This window comes from Brassica napus, unplaced genomic scaffold (genome assembly GCF_020379485.1).
Source record: "Brassica napus cultivar Da-Ae unplaced genomic scaffold, Da-Ae ScsIHWf_636;HRSCAF=936, whole genome shotgun sequence".
Classification (NCBI taxonomy): domain Eukaryota; kingdom Viridiplantae; phylum Streptophyta; class Magnoliopsida; order Brassicales; family Brassicaceae; genus Brassica; species Brassica napus.
Genome location: NW_026016696.1, coordinates 30505 through 51306, shown reverse-complemented (window position 1 = coordinate 51306; position 20802 = coordinate 30505). Strand labels below are relative to the sequence as shown.

At 37.9% G+C, this 20802-nt stretch overlaps 7 protein-coding genes across 8 annotated transcripts; 4 read left to right on the top strand and 3 right to left on the bottom strand.

Annotated features, from left to right (window-relative positions):
- The first annotated feature begins 1286 nt into the window (after window positions 1–1286).
- Window positions 1287–4694, top strand: LOC106382907 (TOM1-like protein 5). 2 transcript variants are annotated; one of them, XM_048775038.1, is made up of 11 exons: window positions 1287–1441; window positions 1807–1854; window positions 1985–2098; window positions 2228–2306; window positions 2377–2475; window positions 2554–2667; window positions 2743–2921; window positions 3024–3099; window positions 3566–3651; window positions 3737–3955; window positions 4020–4694. In XM_048775038.1, exons 3-11 carry the CDS (start codon window positions 1998–2000, stop codon window positions 4372–4374), a joined length of 1308 nt encoding a protein of 435 aa, XP_048630995.1. In that variant the 5' UTR covers window positions 1287–1441; window positions 1807–1854; window positions 1985–1997; the 3' UTR covers window positions 4375–4694. The 2 variants fall into 2 exon arrangements, with proteins under 2 accessions (XP_048630995.1, XP_048630996.1); XM_048775039.1 differs by having other exon boundaries at window positions 1807–1881.
- A 2576-nt stretch (window positions 4695–7270) lies between these two features.
- LOC125604841 (glutathione S-transferase T3-like) lies at window positions 7271–8143 on the top strand. Its single transcript, XM_048775032.1, has one exon. The coding sequence runs from the start codon at window positions 7271–7273 to the stop codon at window positions 8141–8143; it is 873 nt and encodes a 290-aa protein (XP_048630989.1).
- Window positions 8144–9892: 1749 nt separating this feature from the next.
- LOC125604844 (defensin-like protein 6) lies at window positions 9893–10465 on the top strand. Its single transcript, XM_048775037.1, has 2 exons — window positions 9893–10008; window positions 10209–10465. Exons 1-2 carry the CDS (start codon window positions 9957–9959, stop codon window positions 10373–10375), a joined length of 219 nt encoding a protein of 72 aa, XP_048630994.1. The 5' UTR covers window positions 9893–9956; the 3' UTR covers window positions 10376–10465.
- A 191-nt stretch (window positions 10466–10656) lies between these two features.
- Window positions 10657–14387, bottom strand: LOC111211777 (WD repeat-containing protein 26 homolog). The gene is given in 8 exon segments (XM_048775036.1): window positions 10657–11016; window positions 11134–11456; window positions 11497–11644; window positions 12136–12237; window positions 12322–12398; window positions 12401–12427; window positions 12430–12518; window positions 12520–14387. Coding segments are annotated over 8 exon segments (1341 nt in total). The 5' UTR covers window positions 12933–14387; the 3' UTR covers window positions 10657–10854.
- A 219-nt stretch (window positions 14388–14606) lies between these two features.
- On the top strand, window positions 14607–16229 carry LOC125604843 (transcription elongation factor SPT4 homolog 2). The gene is made up of 5 exons (XM_048775035.1): window positions 14607–14777; window positions 14867–14958; window positions 15318–15373; window positions 15654–15715; window positions 15876–16229. Exons 1-5 carry the CDS (start codon window positions 14688–14690, stop codon window positions 15924–15926), a joined length of 351 nt encoding a protein of 116 aa, XP_048630992.1. The 5' UTR covers window positions 14607–14687; the 3' UTR covers window positions 15927–16229.
- Window positions 16230–16645: 416 nt separating this feature from the next.
- Window positions 16646–17434, bottom strand: LOC106425874 (SOSS complex subunit B homolog). The gene is made up of 2 exons (XM_013866596.2): window positions 17313–17434; window positions 16646–17200 (listed from the first exon to the last, which is right to left on the bottom strand). Exon 2 carries the CDS (start codon window positions 17173–17175, stop codon window positions 16747–16749), a length of 429 nt encoding a protein of 142 aa, XP_013722050.1. The 5' UTR covers window positions 17176–17200; window positions 17313–17434; the 3' UTR covers window positions 16646–16746.
- A 513-nt stretch (window positions 17435–17947) lies between these two features.
- LOC106405151 (probable E3 ubiquitin-protein ligase ARI15) lies at window positions 17948–20017 on the bottom strand. The gene is made up of 2 exons (XM_013845750.3): window positions 19272–20017; window positions 17948–18760 (listed from the first exon to the last, which is right to left on the bottom strand). The coding sequence occupies exons 1-2, from the start codon at window positions 19919–19921 to the stop codon at window positions 18079–18081; spliced, it is 1332 nt and encodes a 443-aa protein (XP_013701204.1). The 5' UTR covers window positions 19922–20017; the 3' UTR covers window positions 17948–18078.
- Between the last annotated feature and the right edge of the window lie 785 nt (window positions 20018–20802).

Below are 20802 nucleotides of genomic sequence, written 5' to 3'. Positions count from 1 at the left end.
TCACAACTAATCCAGCTCTTCACAAGAAATCAAAACATTTTGATAGAGACTGGCATTACATTAGAGAACAGGTTGCTCTGGGGTTGATAAAGACGAGACATATTCCAGCTGAGAAGCAAGTGGCTGATATCTTTACAAAGCCTTTGCCGCGGAAAGCATTTGTTGATCTGCGGAGCAAACTTGGCGTTGAAGTTCTTCACACGCAAAGTTTGAGGGGGGATGTTAGTGGACATCAGCAAGTAAAGGCCCAGCCCAACACAAGTGATAAATCATATCTTCATCAACGGTCGACTTCACACAAACAACAACCTTTGTCGTCTCCTGTAGCAGAGGAGCTGAGTACGGAGTCGCTCCTTATCCACAATACATTTGCTCCGCTGTTAACGTGTTGTGCTGGCTAATTTCCTGGTAGCTTTACAGCTGGTAGTCTAACGACCTAGATCTTTCTTGAGCCTTTATATTGGCTCTATTCTTGTCATTGTAACGTTAAGTAAGTTGTATATGATTCAGTAAAACTCTAAAGTCTTTCAACTTGCATATAATCTGTTAAGAAGCTGCCAAAGCAAAGACTTGACGGTGTACTAGTTTAAAGAATGTCCTACTTAGTCTCTATGGTGTCTGATGATCTCGTAGAGATCGTGCTCCAAGTAGTCGAATGCGAGGTAGAGAGACATGTCCGCGGAGTTGATGTGGACGTTAACGTGGTTCTCGTGCGAGATCTCTCTGAGGAGCATGATCCAACTCTTATGATAATTGGAAAAGTATGTTTGTAATAAGGCCACTTGGTCCAACTGTTTTTATTTTGCGGTTTACTTGGTTTGGTTTGGTTCGCGCGAAAGTCTGAAGCAAGTTTTTCTGAGTCCTAGCCCAAGCTTTTGTGAGCTTTCTTTGGGCTTTTGTGCATTGTTTTGTTTCCCTTCTTAAAGCGAATGTCGTTTCATCGTAATACAAATAACATCAAGAGGTGTTTATAAAACGCTTTCCCCTAGTGACGTAACTAAAAGCGTACGACACGTGGCGGTCAACCAAGCTGTCAGTTGGTGGTTTAAAGCTCACAAGCATGTGACTTTAATATAATCTCTCTTCCTCCGGCGCCAACAAGACTTTACCAAGACGGAGAAAAAGCCTTTTCTCTCGCTTTCAGACAATTCCCTCGTGGCGGTGCTCTGTCGGCTTCAGCCTTTGATTTTTATTTTATTTTATTTAAATTAAAAAATAATCACCTAATTAGAAAAGGAAACCATCATCAGTAGTAATATACAGAGAGATTACTGTCTGTCTTTAAGGATTTTAATTAAGGAATTAAATCTTTTATTCTGATTTAATTCTGTGAAGACAACGCGCAAAAGGCTTCGTCTTTATTCTTTTTAAAGTCTCTGTGAAATGCTCAAGGTGACTAGGGTTTATCGGCTCTTTCTTCTTACCCTCTCCGTTATCGAAAGTAAGGTTTTTTTTTTCACTCTATCGTTATCCAATGAAGTTACTTGATTGTTGTTTGTCTGAGATCTATTTTTGTGTCAGCTTGTGATCAATCTATCTTTTTTTTCTTATTATGTTTCTTCGTGATCGGGTTCGTGTCTGCTTCCTTGATTTTAGGGCATGTGTTGGTGACTTGGTGTTTCTGATTCTCAGATTGTCTCGTGTCTGAAACGTTTCATGCTTTTGAGGAATTGTAATTGAAGACTTTTTTTTTTTTTAGTTGAAGTAGACGAGAGTGGTGGGGGAAGACTCTAAGCGTTGTCTAGACTTTGCATAGTAACCGTTTGATTTACTTTCTCCTATCTGACATGATCTTATTCATTGCAGACTAGCAGCTACTGCACATTCGAAGCAGAACCAATCTAACAGTCTAATGTAGGTTCTCTTGAGTGAACCTTTATGGTCCTGATCCACCTTACACATTTCTTTTTGGTTGCTTCATTTTTTTTAGCATGAACCAAATATCTCTTCTTTAATTGCTTAAATTATTTTGGGCTTAAAACAGATATTAACCAAAAATGGCTGCGGAGCTTGTTAGTTCTGCAACAAGTGACAAGCTTGCTGAAATGGATTGGACCAAAAACATTGAGATCTGTGAACTAGCTGCTCGAGATGAAAGGTATAATGAGGAGCCATAAACATCTTCTAATATCAATAACTGTTTGTATAATGTTTAATTACCTAAGGATTTATAATATGATGGACACATTTTTCATCTGTTAATGAGTTTTCTCTTATGATAAAACAGGCAAGCAAAAGATGTTATCAAGGCTATCAAAAAACGCTTGGGGAGCAAGAACCCAAATACTCAATTATATGCTGTTCAGGTAAAGCTCCTGGTCTCTAAATCTATCTTTCTTTTTACCGGAAGATCTATTATATTCTTTGTTCTTGCAGTTGCTGGAGATGTTGATGAACAACATTGGAGAGACTATTCATAAGCTGGTTATAGACACAGGTGTCCTCCCTACACTTGTGAAGATTGTAAAGAAAAAAGTATATTCTTCATCTCTCTTTCTAGATGTAACTTAATTTGAGAGTTAAGCTACTTATTTTAGTTTGCTTATTCTTTAGACGGATTTGCCTGTAAGAGAAAGGATATTTCTCCTTCTTGACGCAACTCAAACCTCTCTTGGTGGCGCTTCAGGAAGATTCCCTCAGTACTATTCAGCATACTATGTTTTAGTGGTGAGTTTTGAAAACATTCTAGTTCCCTGAATCTTTTCATAATACACTAAGCTTTTCTCTTCTTGTTACCTCCAGAACGCAGGAGTTAAGTTTCCTCAGAGGTCTAGTTCCACACCACAAGTTGTGGTCACTGCACAAACGGTTCCAAGAAGTACGCTCAATGAACAACTTGCATCCGCTAGAAAAGAGAGGACTGCTGCTCCTCCTGCTCCTGCTCAGCAGCGAGAATCTCAAACTACCTCCTCTTCTTCTAGGTAATCTTCCTTCTTCTCCACATGTCAGGCACCTAACTGCTAAATGTTTGCTAGATTTTTAAGAGAGATTAATCTGTTGTTATATATTTCTTTTGATTGTAGCATTTTGCAAAAGGCTGGTGCTGCATTAGAAGTTTTGAAGGAAGTGCTTGATGCTGTTGATTCTCAAAATCCTGAGGTATATCATATAACCGAACTGGTACCCAAATTTCTACAATATAGTTTATATACTTACTAATATTAACTATATTTAGTTTTGAAATCATCAAATAATTTAAAACTATTATTTATAAACCGAATTACCCGAATACTTTTTCTCTAAAATACTTCAAACTATCCAGATTTTTATCCGGAAACCCAAAAAATCTGATATTTAATCTGAAAAAACTCGAATTTAACCAGAATTAACTTATAAACCATAACCAAATTGGATCTGAAATGATCTCGGTTACCAACTTTGTTACCCAAACCGAAATAACCAAACCGAATTTTCTAAACATCCGAACGGATCCTATATGTCTAGAACCGAAAAAAACAAAAACCGAAAAAAAAACCAAACCGATACCTGAAATGCCGAGGCCTATATAACCCCATGACTTTGTATTGTTAACTCCACTCTTTTTCATCTGCTTTTGACCATTAAGGGAGCAAGAGATGAGTTTACTCTTGATCTTGTGGAGCAATGCGCGTTCCAGAAGGAGCGTGTAATGCACCTCGTCATGACATCAAGGCAAGTTTCCATCTCTCTTGGATTAGATGTTCATGTTAAAATCATTTTATTTTCTTCTCAAAGTAGATAGGCTTTGTTGATGCAGGGATGAAAGAGCAGTTTCTCAAGCAATAGAATTGAACGAGCAGCTTCAGAGGATTCTTAACAAACATGAAGATTTACTCTCTGGTAGAATCACAGTGCCAGGCAGGTCTACTACATCTAATGGTTACCATTCTACCTCAAACGGTCACCAGAAACCAAGCAGCTCTATCTCCATTGAAGATGATGATGAAGAAGAGGAGCCTGAACAGTTATTCAGAAGGTCTGTCCCCTTATTATTGTTGGAATCTGAAGATGTTTATTCATGTGAATGTGTGTGCTTGCAGATTGAGAAAAGGGAAAGCTAGAGCAATGCCTGAAGATGAAGAAGAAGAGGCATCACCTCCTCCACAAGTGTTGCTTGGATCAGCAATCCATAGTGAGAGACTCAACCGTCCACTCATTCGTCCTTTACCATCAGAGGAGTCATCAGGAGATGGTGATAGCCATTCGCAGTCCTCCTCCTCCTCGCCTGTTGTGATTCCACCGCCACCTGCTAAACACGTTGAGAGGCAAAAGTTCTTCAAGGAGAAGAAAGTTGATGGTGCCGCCTCAGGTTTGCCAGGTCATATGAGAGGCCTTTCTTTGCATAGCCAAGATGGTAGCAGCTCACGCAGTGGAAGTGTGGACTTCAGTGACTGAAACACCCCAAAAGCTCTGTCACATCATAAATATATGTATTCTTTTAGTCTTGGTCCTTCTAGATTCTGTTAATTTACAGAAAAGGTTTGTGTTGTGTGTGGATGTTGCTGTGTCCTCTAGTGTTGTGAAATTAAAATATAGCACATGAGATGAAATATGATTATGTATACGAGTAAAGGTACTTGTTTGCTTTCACTTTGTTGAAGCATGAGCTATATGCTATTTAGAGTGGTGTGCTGTTCCTGTTTGTGTAATGAAGCTGAATGTGGAAAATGCTATTCAGTTTCTTGAATGTATAATTTCACATGGGTCTTTTATAACGTTCCATCTCATCTCAGCTTAAACCATACATTTTTTGGTCTTATAAAATTCCTCCCTATTTTATTATTTAACGTTTTAGAAAAAAAACATTTGTTTCAGATGAGATAATGTTTTAAATTTTCAATATAAAATTGATTAATAATTTATATTATATAACTAATGATATTATATAATCTATTTTATTATTGGTTAAAGTGTGATTAAATGAATAGTTAATTATGTTTTTATTTAGAAAATGTAAAAAGTTGAATATTTTTAATCTATGTATTTAAGGTAATTTTTTCCAAATAGTCATTTTTAGTTTTTTTGTCGCAAAATAATCTTTAAATAAAAAATGATCAAAATAAACTTTTTTTTATTTTGAAATTTTAATATTTATTTTTTAAAATTTAAAATTTTATCCTTTAACTCTATGCCTAAATTAATTAATTTTAGAATAAAATTTTATTTTGATCATTTTCTTTGTTAAGATGAAGATAAAATAAAAAAGACTATCGTAGGAGAATTTTTCATGTATTTAAATATTTAATCATAAAATAATCTTAGTTTAAGTTACAAAAAATAAAAGTAATCCTAGTCACGTGAGTATCAAGATTTGGTGTGTGTGGTAAACTGTGCGTTTTCACTCCTCATGTCAGACCATCTACAATGCTACACTAAAATTTACTCTATATTCCACTCTAAAATAGAGTAACTCTATTATAGAGTTGGATTTGCTCCAATGGTTCACTCTATAATAGAGTTACTCTATAATAGAGTGAAATATAGAGTAATCTTATTTTTTCACTCTATATTTGGAGTAAAAAAACAAGATTACTCTATATTCCACTCTATTATAGAGTAACTCTATTATAAAGTGAACCATTGGAGCAAATTCAACTCTATAATAGAGTTACTCTATTTTAGAGTGAAATATAGAGTAAATTTTAGTGTTGCATTGGAGATACCCTCATGTGGAGACTGGAGACATACCACGGGTGCACAAGTATGCACGTGACTGACCCCTCTTTCACCACTTCCCAATAAGGAAACTGAATTTTTACTAATTTAGGGATTAATTAACTGTTACTCCTGCTAGTTGTTGCCGCTGCTTATTGTAATGTGCCGACCAATGCCAAGCTAGTTTGTCCTCATATCCTTGATCATAGCACTGAACCAATAAAATAATAAACCAATGCTAGACACTCTATGCTTAGACCATCTTTAACCAGGGTGCTTAAGCCCAATGCTTAGGTAATTAATGATTTAAAATAAAATAAAAAATAGTTAAATTTAAAAATACGGCGCTTAAAGAGGAAGCAGAAGCAGCGGTGCTAAATGGACACGTATGGGGCATTGGTTAAATCTCTCTCTCTCTCTCTCTCTCTCTCTCTCGCACAAAACGCATCTGCTTCTCTCTCTCCTTCTCTTCTACGAAACCGCGTCTCTCCACCTCTCCTCGTCGATTCCGCCGGTGTTTCCCGTTTTCTCACCGATCGGTTGGAGTCGTCGGCATCTGTGTCGGTGGAAAGCTCGTCTCTGTCAGTGGTGTCGCCGATCGTGTCGTCTTTGAGCGCCGAAGACGCATCTCTCCAGCTTTCCTTCACCACACCGCCTCTCTTTCTTCATCTCTCCTCGGCGACTCCCAGCGTCTCCCTCAGTGGCTCAATCTCTCTCTCCACGGTAAACCAGAGTTATTATATGTTCATGTCTTAATCTTTCAATTGATGCATATATAAGATTGTGGTCTTAGACTGTCTTAATCTGTGAACTGATGCATGTCTTAGATTGTGGTCTTATTACACTGTCTCTATTTAGTTCTACTTGATTCGTTTGCTTTATATAACGGCTCACGTCTGATCCTATTTGGTTTGGCTTTTTTCTTTTTGTGCTGAGATGGTTCGGATGAAGAGGACATCAATGGTCATAACGGATCAAGATACATCAAGGTTCGACTACAATGGCAATAAAGGTAAGACACACCTTCTGTATATAAGTTTAGATTAATTTAGGGAATGATAGAAACGTTTTTAGTCTCGCATTGATGTTGAATTGGTTTGTGTGTGTGAACTGCTTGTGGTTTTGGTTTGAATTTAATAGATTGAACCCGAGTTTATGCTTTTGAATTGAAGTGATTGGGCTTTGGGTCTGAATTGAATAGATTTAACGCGGCATTATGCTTTTTGATTGAACTGATTCTGCTTTTGATGTTGATCTCCTCTGTGCCTGTGGTTTGAATTGATTGTGCTTTCAATGTTTTAGATAAATGAAAAGATTCAACCGATTATTTTTGTGGTTTGGATTATATGGATTTATTGCCATTGTAGTAATAAATATGGGTTTTAGATAAATGTGTGAGTTGATGTGTGATTAATGTGTTAGATAAATATGTTAGTTAAGGGTCTACTCGACATGGTTGGCTGTTGAACTCGTTTATCAAACGTGATCAATGCTTCTTTCCTTCTTCTCTTCTATAAAAAATATCAACTTCTACTTGTACTTCTCATAGCTTTCTTCTACTTCAACTTCTCATTACTTTCTTCTCTTCCATCTACCTAAAGCGACTTCTTTTCTTTCTCTCTTGAGACATTCAAATATGGATTCCAATTCATATATACCACCGGTCTCAAACTTTGTAGACCTTCTGAATAGTCAGCAAGAGACTGTCTTTGGTGAAGTTTCTTCCTCCCAAGTCCCTCTCTTTGGCAGTCAACCAACGGCAGCAGAGACTACTGGAGAGCGTAAAGAAAGGAGGTCTTGGACGCCTGTAGATGATGTTGCTCTCATTAGCGCTTGGTTTAACACAAGCAAAGACCCGGTTGTAGGCAACGAGCAAAGAGCCGGTGCGTTCTGGAAAAGGGTTGCTGCGTACTTTGCGGCTAGTCCCAAGGTTGCAGGAGCTGAACCGAGAGAGGCATCGCATTGTAAGAACCGGTGGCAGAAGATCAATGACCAAGTGAACAAATTTTGTGGGGCTTATGACTCTGCAACAAGAGAGAAGAGTAGTGGCCAAAATGAGAACGATGTTCTCAAGCTTGCGCATGAGATCTTCTACACCAACCACAAAAAGAAGTTCACTCTTGAGCATGCATGGAAGGAGTTGCGGAACGACCAGAAATGGTGTGAAATGTCAGCAGCTAAAACCGCAGGAAGCATTAAAAAGAGGAAGGGTGATGAGAGTGCACAATCAGCGAGCTCATACGCATTTGAAACAACCACTGGTGAAGAAGAGCAGGCCACCATTCGTCCCCCGGGTGTTAAGGCCTCAAAGGGCTTTGGTAAGAAGACGATGCCAGAGGGTAAGAAATTAACTGAGTTTCAAAGTCTGTGGAGCATCAGGAAGGAGGATATCGCGGCAAAAGAGAAGGTGGCGAAGATGAAGCTACTTCAGTCATTAGTAGGAAAGGAACTACCTGCGTATGAGGAAGCTCTGAAAAAGAAGCTCATCGATGAGTTGATGTCTAACTAGTTTGTGTTGTTTAAGGTCTGGTCTAGTCAAGTCATATTTCTCATATTTTAAAACAATCTTACCTAAATTATGGCATCGTCATCTAATGATCATTCTGAGGATATAGAAGAAATATTTGATCAATATTTTGATCAATATTTTGATGAAACGTTCGAGAATCTTGTCAATGATGCTGGTGATCAACAAGAAAGGAGAAGAAGAAAAAAACGTGCTTATATTGAAAGAAACCGTGAAGCGGGCAATCTTCGTCTGTGGAATGATTATTTCAGTGAAACTCCAACATACCCTGATAATTTATTCCGCCGACGATTCAGAATGAACAAACCGTTGTTCATGAAAATTGTTGATCGTCTCTCCAATGAAGTGGAATTCTTTCGTCAAAAACGAGATGGTCTCGGAAGGCTTGGTCTCTCTACACTTCAAAAATGTACAGCGGCCATTCGTGTCTTGGCATATGGTACAGCCGCTGATGCGGTTGACGAATACCTCAGACTCGGTGAAACTACTACTCGATCATGTGTCGAACATTTTGTGGAAGGAATAATATATTTATTCAGCGATGAATACCTGAGAAGACCAACTCAAGCTGATCTTCAACGCCTGCTTGATATTGCTGACTGTCGAGGCTTTCCGGGGATGATAGGTAGCATCGATTGTATGCATTGGGAGTGGAAGAATTGTCCCACCGCTTGGAAAGGTCAATATTCACGTGGTTCGGGGAAACCAACGATCGTTTTAGAGGCGGTTGCTTCGTATGATCTATGGATATGGCATTCGTTTTTTGGACCTCCAGGTACATTAAATGATATCAATGTTCTTGATCGCTCACCGCTTTTTGATGAAATAATAAATGGTCAAGCTCCGCAAGTCACTTTCTCTGTCAATGGAAGAGAGTATCATATGGCGTACTATCTCACCGACGGTATTTATCCAAAATGGGCAACTTTTATCCAATCTATTCCAATACCACAAGGGCCGAAAGCGAGATTATTTGCTCAACATCAAGAAGCTGTACGAAAAAATGTCGAGCGTGCTTTTGGAGTATTGCAAAGCTCGCTTTGCCATTGTTAAAAATCCAGCGCTTTTTTGGGATAAAGTCAAAATCGGAAAGATTATGAGAGCATGTATCATACTCCATAATATGATCGTCGAAGACGAACGAGATGGGTACAATCTAATTGATGTTTCAGAGTTCCAACAAAGAAAAGACACCGGAACTTCACATGTCGATCTCGCTTTTTCAACGGATATGCCTACAAATATCGCCAATATGATGGGTGTTCGAACAAAGATTCGTGATAAACAAATGCATCAACAACTCAAACATGATTTGGTTGAACATCTGTGGACCAAATTTGGATATGATGAAGACAACAACTGAGTTCCGAATGTATCTTGCTCGTTTATTTTATTAATCCTTGTTTTTTTTTAATTAATATTATATGTTTAAAATGTAATATTTAATTATGTTTTCTTTAAATTTTATCTTAAAAAAAACTTAAGCACCCCTTAATAAGATCCCTTCATTGGAGGACACATCTTAATGAGATCTTAACTAAAGTGCTTATGTCCAATCAAAGTTCAATTAACTAATTAAATACTCATTAAGCAACCCATATGGGATTTATGGTTAATCATGCTCTTAGTGTTCATTGGTTAAAAATGAAACATTTACTACAATATGTTAAAAAAACAACCCTAAACCACACTACATATGGAACTCTCTCTCTATATATATGGAGTGATGGAGACCTAGGTCTTTGCTCAACTCATCACTTACACGTTTATACCATTTCATATATACAATTATTCAATGGAGAACAAAGTTTTCGCTGCCTTCTTGTTTCTAGTCCTCTTCTCATCTCGTAAGCTTTTTGCTTCATTCCTTTTTGTTCTTTCTATATACACTACTCCATACATAACCATATTGCTAGTTAACCTCAAACCAAAACCAGATGTTTTTCATATATAAATGCGAAGTGCCTGTTACATGACCTATATCTATCTCCATTCATTTATGTTGTATTTTTAATGTGTATTAATTAATTTATGTGTAATATTATAGAGGAGTTTATTGGGATAGAGGGAAGGATGTGCCAATCAAGGAGCCATCACTTCAGGAGCATATGTTTGTCCAACCATAACTGTGCCAATATCTGCCGTGGCGAGCGCTTTTCCGGTGGTCGTTGCCATGGTCTCCACCGGAAATGCTACTGTACTCGTCTTTGCTAGCTATTTGTTCTCTTTTTCCATTTAAAATGTTGTTCTTGTGTTCTAGCTTCCTTCCAGATTCTAATAATAATTATAATGTTTCTCGTTTTGTTAATCAAGATGAACAAGTTAGTAAATGAATCATCAACATTAGAGCAAAAAAAAAAATATCCCAAAAATGCATTTTTTGCTATTTTTTTCCCACTATTAATATTCAAACTTTAGTTCTTATCTCTCTAGTGTATTCAAAAATGAAGTAAAAACACCAATATGTTGAAGAAATGTGAACAAGTAACCAACATAAAAGGTGTATTATCGTATGTACATGAATCAAGTGTTGCAGTCAAGTCACTATTAGTATTCAAATTTTAGTTCTTAACCCTCTATTGTACTCAAAAAGAAGCAAAAACAACATTAATAGATTGAAGAAATGTGAACAAGAATATTATCATATGTACATGAATCAAATTTGCAGTAAAGTAACCATTGAATCACCACTTCTACTTCTTGGCAAGTCCCCAAATCCGGATGGTTCTATCATCACTCCCTGAAGCCAGCATATGAATATCAGTTGGGTTCCAACTCACACAGTTCACAGCTCCTGAATGTCCACGCAACACACGACAAGGTCTCAACCCTTTTGCTACGTGCCATATGTATACCTAAACAGAGACACACCATCACAAATGTTCTCTTGAGAGTCAAGGAAGACCTTATATTTTTGAGAGTCAAGAAAGACCTATTATGTTTCTTGAGAGTCAAGAAAGATCCTAACATACCTGAGAATCCTCACTCCCACTAGCGACGAAATCTTCATCATACCCACCAAAGCAAGACCTGATAATAAACCGAGTACGCTTGTGTCCATCGTATTCCGAAAGATAGAACGGTTCATCACCTCCTATAACCCAGAGTTGGATCTCCTGTGTAACGAGGTCGATAAGAAGATACTTGTTGTCTCTAGAAAGCGAGAAAGAAGTAATCATCTCCTTCTCATGTAGCTGAATCACTCTCTCAGCTCTGGTTTCTCTACCTGAACCGTCATGCAGCCATCCGCAAGAAACGGAACCAACATCAACTCTTCCATAGGTTTGAACACATTTTTATTTTTATTTATTTTTTTTTTTAGGTTTGAACACATTGTCCTGAACCAACGTCCCAGCGCTTGATGACTTCGTTTTCTCCACATGTAATGACTTGTTGATCATCATGACTCCATAAGACTGCTACTACTGGCTTCTCGTGGCCCACAAGTTTATGCTTCTGAGTAAACTTCCCATCTGCATCCATCTGGACAAAAACATATTTAAGTGAATATATCAGCAGATATTAATAATTTGTATTTGGTAATTTGTGTGTGTTTTTTTTGTTAAAGAAAAACATAAGTTTAATTTGTATGTAACTATAACTATACAGTATTAATAATTTGATAATTTGTATATACTATAACTAGTAATTTGATTATATCATATTAATAATTTCCGATCTGCATCCTTCTGAAAAAAATATTAATAATTTGATAATTTAATATAACTATAACTAGAATAATTATAAGTCAACATCGTATAATTTGTATGTAACTATAACTAGGTAAGACTTTGTATTGGAATCATATGTTTCTATGGAATAAATATTATAAATTGAATAATTTTCCTTGTTATTTGAAGTAACATTTATTTGATAAATTGAGAAATGCTTGAATAATTTTCCTTGTTATTTTAGTAATAATCATTCTAGTTATAGTTATATACAAATTATCAAATTATTTGATAGCTACATACCTCCCAGAGAATAGCTGTTTTATCCTTAGAAGAAGAAGCCAAGCATTTGCCATCATGTGAGAATGTCAAGAACCAGACTTCATCTGTATGTTCACTCAACACCTGAACCATTTAACATATACAAACTTAGTGTCTCCTAATCATCAAAGGTTATATAGAGTCAAACATAAAGTCATTATTCATTACCTGGAGAGTCTCTGAAGGGATTTTTCTTTTATCACAGTAATGATAAGAGAATAAGGACAAATCACTGTCTGGAACATATGGAAGTCACACTCCCCCGCTGAGTATCAAGGTCATCGTCTAAAAGATACTCCAGCCTTCTCTCCGGGACTACAACTCCAAGAGGAAGCAGCTCTTGCAGTTTCTTCTTCACCAACAGGATCTGGCTTGAGAATCTTGGAAGCGAGCTTGTGAAGGAGACGTAGGTCAAGACCAAGAGGTTGTATCTCTTCCCTTATGGTGTTGAGAGCTTCAGGGACTTGTTCGTTCTTGAGAGAGTCAAGGTACTTTTGCTCTAGTAGGAGTAGTATCACAGTGTTTTCATCAGCTAGTTCAAGAGGCTTTAGTGCATCAATGCTTTTGTCCCATTATTGGTTCTTTACTAGCTCAAGAAACTGCTTGGCTGCTTGACTGTGAAGAGGAATGCGAGATTGTTTCTCTAACTCGGTAGCGATGGCGTTGAATCCGAGAGAGGTAAGTGCGTCGATGATTAGCCTGATGAACTCAGACGTTTTGACGAGACTTTTGGGGCCTAAAGTATCATCCGTAGCATCCATCCTGCAGAGACAGCCCATAGAATCAAAATCTTGAGCTTTCGTGAAGCAATCTAGCGTACGGTATACATAAAGAGAGACCAGCAGCGTTTTCAAATGATCTGAAACAGAGCATCTCTTGTACACTGAAACAGAGCATAGTAAAGATCACACTGAAACAGAGCATCTATTGTACACTCGAGAATGGTGATAGCGAAGTAGCGTTGAGATGAAAAAGATCTAAACTTTACACAAGTAAATGATTAATCAAACGAGAATCAGTAGAACCCTTGACGTGTTCGATCAAGAACAAACTAGTCTCCGAGGAAACCAAGAAATCAACAAAACTCAATGGCTAATATCGAAGCTAAACATCTGAAAATTCAGAGTAATCGGAAGTAACAGCAATCGCAAAGGAAACTCATTATAGCGCGAAACTATCAAAACAAGAAGGCAAACGAGACCGAATCGGAAGAAGAATCAGCTACAATAACGAAAAGAAGATGCGAAACAGTACAAGAAACAGAGGAGCGACTGATCTTACGGAAGGAGAAGAAGAAGCAAAACGCAGCAAGAGACTGATCGTGGAGTAGAGAGATAGAAAACAGAAACGCAAAGATCAGAGAGAATAGGAGAAACCCAAAATGTGCAGTAGAACGAGAGAAAAAAAACAGAGGAGAATGGTTCTACTTTTTTTTTTTTTTGACATCTAAGTTTTATCGAAGGATCAGAGCCCAAAATGGGACAAAGTCCAGAACTGGAAAGAAAAAACTAAAGGCTTAAACAAACGGGCCAACATTAACATAAGTTCTTTGAGCCGCAAGCTCAAAAGAGGTAAACCGTTGAGGAAGAAATCTTGACTTGTCACCCACCACGTGGACGATTGCCCGGCAATCAATGAAACACGCGTCAAGGCGAAGAGCCACTTCATCCCCCGGAAGCCAGAGAGGTGATACGGCAGAGCCCTGCCGCCGACGAAGCCGAAACCAAGGAAAACCGATCGAAATCGAACAGTTCTCAACCTAGTTCAGCCTACAGCCTAATCTGACGGAACATCGTTTCTGAAAATTGCAATCGACATCAATCCTGTCAAAACCTCCGAGATTCCTACATGCAAACCGAACATCTTTTATGATAAAGATAAGCCCGAAGATGACTCAACCTTTAACAAAGGCAAGGAACAATCAATCGGAGGTTGAAGAGGAGAATCGATCGAACAGAGAACCACAAGAAACGATGATCAAACGGAACCAGGAGAACCCTGGTGATAGTCGGCGAAGACGATGTGACGGAATCATCTCTTCCCGGAGACAAAAGCCGGCGAAGAAGTATTGTGAGAACCATCCCTTCCCGGAGTCAAAAGCCCGAACCTTCGGGAGACTTAACCGGAATAATCCGGTGATGGAAACAAGTCGGCGAGAACTCCCCTTCTGAAAGATTGATTTTGATAAGAAGAAGAGAAATCGAGAGAAACTCTCTCTCTCTAGAAAGAGAGAAGCCGACATTTGTCTTCTTTTAAAAAAAGTTAACTTAGAATGGTTCTACTTAACAGAGGAAGACGTTGATGAGATTTTTATTTCTTTTTGGCGGCTGTGTAACTGCTTTGTCTTCGAAAACAGATATTTTAAAACTAATACTTGCTCTACACAAAGCCCATTTACGGCCCAATTAATGTTAAAATGGCCTTAAATAAAGCCCAACACGCGGCTCGTCGTCTTCCTAACAAGAGAGTTAGAATTTGGAATTGGAAGAGGAGGAAAGGTGATTTGTCTGATTGAGAAAGAAAGAAAGAAAGTAATGGGAAGCGCACCGGCACAGATTCCGACCAGCTTCGGCCATGAGCTAAGGGCTTGTCTTCGCTGCCGTCTCGTCAAGACCTATGACCAGGTCTCTCTCTTTCACTCTTTCTTTATTAGGGTGTCTGTATTTGATCTCTCTCTCTCTCTCTTCTTGAAGCTTTGTTTGTTGTTAAACAGTTTAGGGACGCAGGGTGCGAGAACTGTCCTTTCTTCAAGATGGAAGAGGATCACGAGCGTATCGTCGAGGTCACGACTCCTAATTTCAATGGGTAATGCCCTCACATCCCAACCCCCTTTATTTTTAATTTTTCTAGGGTTTCAAAAGTTTTGATTTTTAATTTTTAGTATTGGAAAGTTCTGAACTTTGGAGTGATGACGTTGCTTAGTATGAAAGTCAATTCCTTTATGAATGTATGAAGGTAGGCTTCTTGGTGTTCAAGCTTTCAGTGAACTTTTGCATTCTTTGTTGGATTAGTGAGATGTGAATCTCCCAAAGGTTACTGCTTTTAGAGCTGTTGTAAGAAAATGAAGTGAGGGAGCTAGTGGGTTATGTACTATGCCTGTATTTTTGTAAGTTGATGTGTTTATCTATTGCTGCTCATGTTAAAGATTTTTTTTTTATTTGCAGAATAATCTCTGTGATGGATCCAAGTAGAAGCTGGGCGGCTAGGTGGTTAAGAATCGGTATGTTGATTGTCTCTCTCAGCAAACAATCTCGTTTCTTTCTTTCCATCGTTATCCTCTGATAGATTATATAATAGATGGTGAGAGATAACTTTTACATTCAAGAGTTATGTGATTCTCTTTTTCTAGAATAATGTGGCTCAAGAGCCTAAATCTAACATTACATTTTGGAATGTGGCTTTTGATGTGAAAAGATTTTCAAGATACTTTGGCTAATCTTGTACTTATATGTCTGTGTAGTGATTAGCTCTAATTGTGTGCTATTTGCTGAATTTGACAGGGAAGTTTGCTCCTGGTTGCTACACTCTTGCTGTCTCAGAGCCACTCACTGAGGAAATGCAGGTATACTTATATATATTTATCACTTCACGGTTCGAAATTTGATTCTTCAACTTATAACAATAACACACCTTACTTTCGCTTCCAGAGCAAAAAAAAAAAAAAACACAGTTTCTGAGTTTAACACTTTCTCTAACATTGTTTATCCTTGTGTTTGCCGCAGCACGTATGCCAAGAAGAGCGTGTCCAATACGTTCCACCGAAACGCATGTGAAGCAACATCAAGACAAAGACCAAGTATCTTATGTTAGCTCCATGTAACAATATCAGGTTGCTTATATGTGTCTTCATGTTGAAAATTTCTAAGAAGTCGTTGCTTCTTTGAGTACACCTTAGGTTTCATCTATGTAAGGTCGTTATGTATAACTTTTGAACTTCCCAACCAGATGCTTCTTCTAGTGAATCGCTTTTGTTAGGAAAAATGTAAACATAAGTACAAAGGCCAGCCTAAGCTTCTTGGAACTATGAAACGTTATGTCTGATTAAGCTATTTTTTTATCAATCTATTTAAGGAGAATTTTAATGAGGATAAGTGAGAATATAATGACAACAAGTTGTTCCTTTGATAATTTCAAAAGAGACTGAAGGATAATTAAAAAAGTATTGTTTCCTTGAAAAGATGGCTTTTCAATTTTTATAAGAACATCAAAATCAAGATAATTTTTAACATGGAATATTAATATAAGAAAAAACTGTAGTAAACAAAGAAATGAGTTTCCTTACAATAAAAACTTTGGAGTTGGCTTATAGAAAGATGGACAGTAAGGATCGCGTCATTTTTGTAAATTTATCAATCAGATTCATGCATGATGAGAACATAAAGAATATTTGTTTGCATGCTGTTGGAAGTCAATTTTAAAACTTATGTAAATACACATGCAACTTTTAATCAAATATTTGTTTGCATGCAACTTTATAAAAACAGGAAATTAATTACTCGTAAAATAACCATTGATTCATCTTTAAACATGTACAAATATTTGATTTATCATTCGTATGTCTTGTTTAAAGTGTTTATACAAATCTTTTTTAATTCAAGGCAAAGGAGGGAAAATACGGGAATAAGCCGAGACGACGCCGTTCTGAATATAGCGTTTGGGATTCTCCGGATCAGGACTCCACTGGATCTCACTAACGTTTGGCGTTTCGACAAACGCAACCGCGAACTCACCCACCTTCTCCATCTTCCCGCGTTTTCCAGCTCTGAGAAGTAACCCACCGTTCCGCACGTACGAGAATATCCCATTGGTGAGCTTCACGATATCTCCCGCCTCGAACGCGTCGCACTCGTCTCCCCACAGCTGTATGTGAACCGCCGCCGTTTCATCCGCAGCTAACGCGATGCAGCTCTTCCCGCTCGTGGCTGGGGGTGATGATATTGATCTTGCTTTGTCGAGGATGATGAAACGCGTGTTTATGTTGTTCTGCGCCGCGGGAACTATGTCCTTGAGAAACGCGTGCATCTTGTCGGAAAATCGTTACAATGTCCTAAAAGAGTAATTAAATGACTTAGGGAAAATATCATTCAGACATTTTGTCGAACACCTTATCTGCGATATGTGTGTATCAGAAGTGTATCTACAATCTACCCGAAACTTACCTGTTTGTAGCAGAGAGACAGAGGTCCTTCGAACCGACTCTAGAGATGGATGAAACACCGATGAAGGGAGAGGATCGAAGATGGCGAAAGTTCTAATCTGAGAAGAGAGAAATGTCTGAACGCTGCCACTGTAGTTTTATTAACAGACAGGGGCAATTTCGTAAATTTCCAACTTAGTTACACTTTTTAAAATCCGGTTTGGAGTTAATAGACCGGTTTGATTCCAGTACGATTGATCAGGGATCTAACAGATTATCCTCAGCAATATGGAATAAGATACTTAGAAAGTGTACTTGATCTGGACGTGAAAAAAACAAAGAAACACACAAGCATGCTTTGTGTAATAGATCATATGACATACCATAACATATACATAGTATGAATTGGTTATTGCTCACCAGAAGATAAAACAGAACTTGCATTACAGCTTAGAAAGTATTCTGGACTTGCTACTAGTTGTATTGAATGAAACAGGTGAGATTACCAAGGAAACACACAACCTTTGTTTTTGTAATAGATCATATGATACCATAACATATAATTAGCTGCCTCTCTCTCTGTACATAAGAAATTACTATTTGGTTGGTTATGCAGACAGTGCATTACAGTTTGCTCTGTTTCTATTAATTCTTGCATTGATGGAAAACAATTATTTATTAAACATAAGGTGAAGTAAAGTTCCAAAACATGGTAAAAGAGATTAAAAAAAAAGCAAAAAAAAACCATGCCTCCTAAATCATTTATTTTTCTTTTAAAAGAAACCTAGCTAAATAGACAAATCTCTCAGCTTCTTCTCAACAGGAGTTGCACTAGCACAGCACATCTTACACCTCATATCAAGCCACGTGTTCCCAGAGGTACAACGATCACAAAGCCAGTAAGGACCAGCAAAGTTGTCATAAGACTTCACCTTCACGTCATCTATCCCATCTTGCAAAGTCTTACTGAAGTGAAAAAAGAAGTTACCAATACTACTCGTCGCGTTGGCTAACTTCCACTTGGGGCAAATAGTCTCTTCATGAGTAGTCGCAGAAAAGTCCTTCACGGTCTCTTCCTTCAGCGTCTCCGAGTAACTCTGCACGAGCGTGCTCGCAAAATCTTGCAAGAACCGCAAGTACTCCCTCTTAGAGGCTTGGTACTCGGTGTGGACGTGGTCGTACACGCAGCTCCACTTGAGGAACTGTCTGCATTGAACAATCAGCATCAAGCCTTCTCTCATGTTCCGTATGTACTCTTGGCTCGTGAAGTGGGATTCGTCGAAAGATTCTAGCTCCGACTTAGCTTCCACCATTGCGACATCGCTCGCCTCCCATCGATCCACACATGAAACAACCACTTCTGGTTCGTTCACGAGTTGTGGTAGCAACGGTGCAACACAGGCTCCATAGTATCCGTCTGCCGTGTTGTGGGACTCCACTGTCTGCATACACTCGCTACAGAAACGACCACTACAAAACAAGAGAGTAAACTCACAGGTTAGTTTATGATTAATCAACACTAAATATCGGTCATGGCAACAAAACGTTTCTCAAATATTTATTTAAAAAAATCAGTTTAATCGGCGTCTAAGCAGTAATCTCCTATAAAAAACTAATTAAAGCCTAACGATTTCTAGAACATTGTTAACAATTAATAAGAGAAACATGACAATCTAATAAGATCTTTTTTTTAACCAACCTGCAGTTTAAGAGCTGCTTAGGCACTAATCTAATTAAAGTCTTAACAATTGTTTAACATTTAATAAAAGAAACATGACAATCTTAGAACTATATTTTTTTTACCCCTAATGATTTCTTGAACATTGTTAACATTTAATTACTAAGATCTGTTTTTCTTTACCAAACTGCAGTTTAAGCGCAGCCTAGGCACTAATCTAATTAAAGCTTAATGATTTTCTTAAACATCATTAACACTTAATTAGAGAAACATGACAATCTAAGATCAGTTTGTTTTACCAACCTGCAGTAGAGACATTCCACAAACCGGAACAGCCTCGAACGAGAACCAACCTCCAAAGGAAACTGGCAGTGAGGGCAAGGCTTCGTGTTACTTTCGATCCAAGAAACACTCAGCGACTCTGATAACTTCCCCAAGTCTCTCAACCAATCAGAAGCGTTGTTGCACGTCACAGGTCCGTGCGACTCAAGTCTACACCTCCCGCAAAAGGTATGACCACATAGACACACAACGTTTAGACCATACTCTTCAAAACCAATGTCTCGGTGAAACTCGATGAAGTAACCGCAACCCGGTGCAGGACACTGTTTGATCGTCAAACCCTTGTTTTCCTCGAGGAAAGATCTGAGAACGTACTCGCTGTGCATGTCTTTAGCCTCCAACGTCAGCATAGCTAGGTTTTTCTCCACGGAGAAGAAGCTATCACCATAGTTCGAACTCATCAAACCCGATCGCATCAAGAGTTTCTCCTTGTCTTCGCTCAGACGCTCGGAAACTCGTTGCGAGTCCCAGTGGAAGTTCATGAGGAGTACGGTCGCAGCGGGTTTTGAGAGCAGGAAGATCTCGGAGAGATCATCGATCTGTTTGTTCATCTTCTCTTTGAGATCATCCCTAGTGAGAAAAGAGTACTCTCGCTCTGGATCGTGCTCCATGTTTGCTTTTCTTGAAGTTGAGGAAGATAGGAAAGAACGAATCACCAAGAGGGCAGATGATCGATTATGGAAACAGAGGTCAAGGTTTACCAAAGACTTCTGATTTTATAGGAAATCTAGGGTTTCACACGGCTTCGCTATATTCCTTTTTGAAAAAGTAAACTAAGCCCATTGGGCCTTAGTCTTAGTTGATTTTTCCTTTTTTTTCGGATGGATAAAGGTTAATTAATTTTATTTCAGTATTAAAAATACGCAAGTGATTAAGAGCATGATTATCGAAGGGTTATTAGGGTGAAATTTTTAGGGTGGGTTTTTAGCGGAATATGAAAATCCGTATCTTAACTTTTAATTAAAAAAGCTAAGAATCTATTTTAGTTTGCAAAAATTCCTAAAAGCCTCTAATAATCATGATCTAACTATCAACTTGAATTTGATGGTCAAAATAGATTTGTTAACGCAGATTGGTTTCCTTTTATCACTGCCTTGGGCGTAGATAAAAAGCAGATTTACAAAGAAACCTGGCCTATTGGGCCTTAATATTAATTGATTTTTTCATTTTTTCGGCTGGAAAAAGGTTTAATAACCCAACATTATTATATTCCTATTTGATTATCAATTATTAAGTTTATTTTAATAAGAAAATTCATAAAACAATTCGCTTATTGACTTGGGATTGGATGGTCAAAAATAAAATTTGTTTTAGTTTGACAAAATCTAGGGCACTCCTTAAACATATATCATGTATAATTTGAGCATGGGGCAGCGTAGAATTGCTTTGTAAAAAAAAACCATAGCGAACAACATCGTTTGATTTTCTGGTAATTGAGACTGAAGTGGATTTTACCAAAAGGTTAACATCGTTGCCATTGTTGCTGTTACCT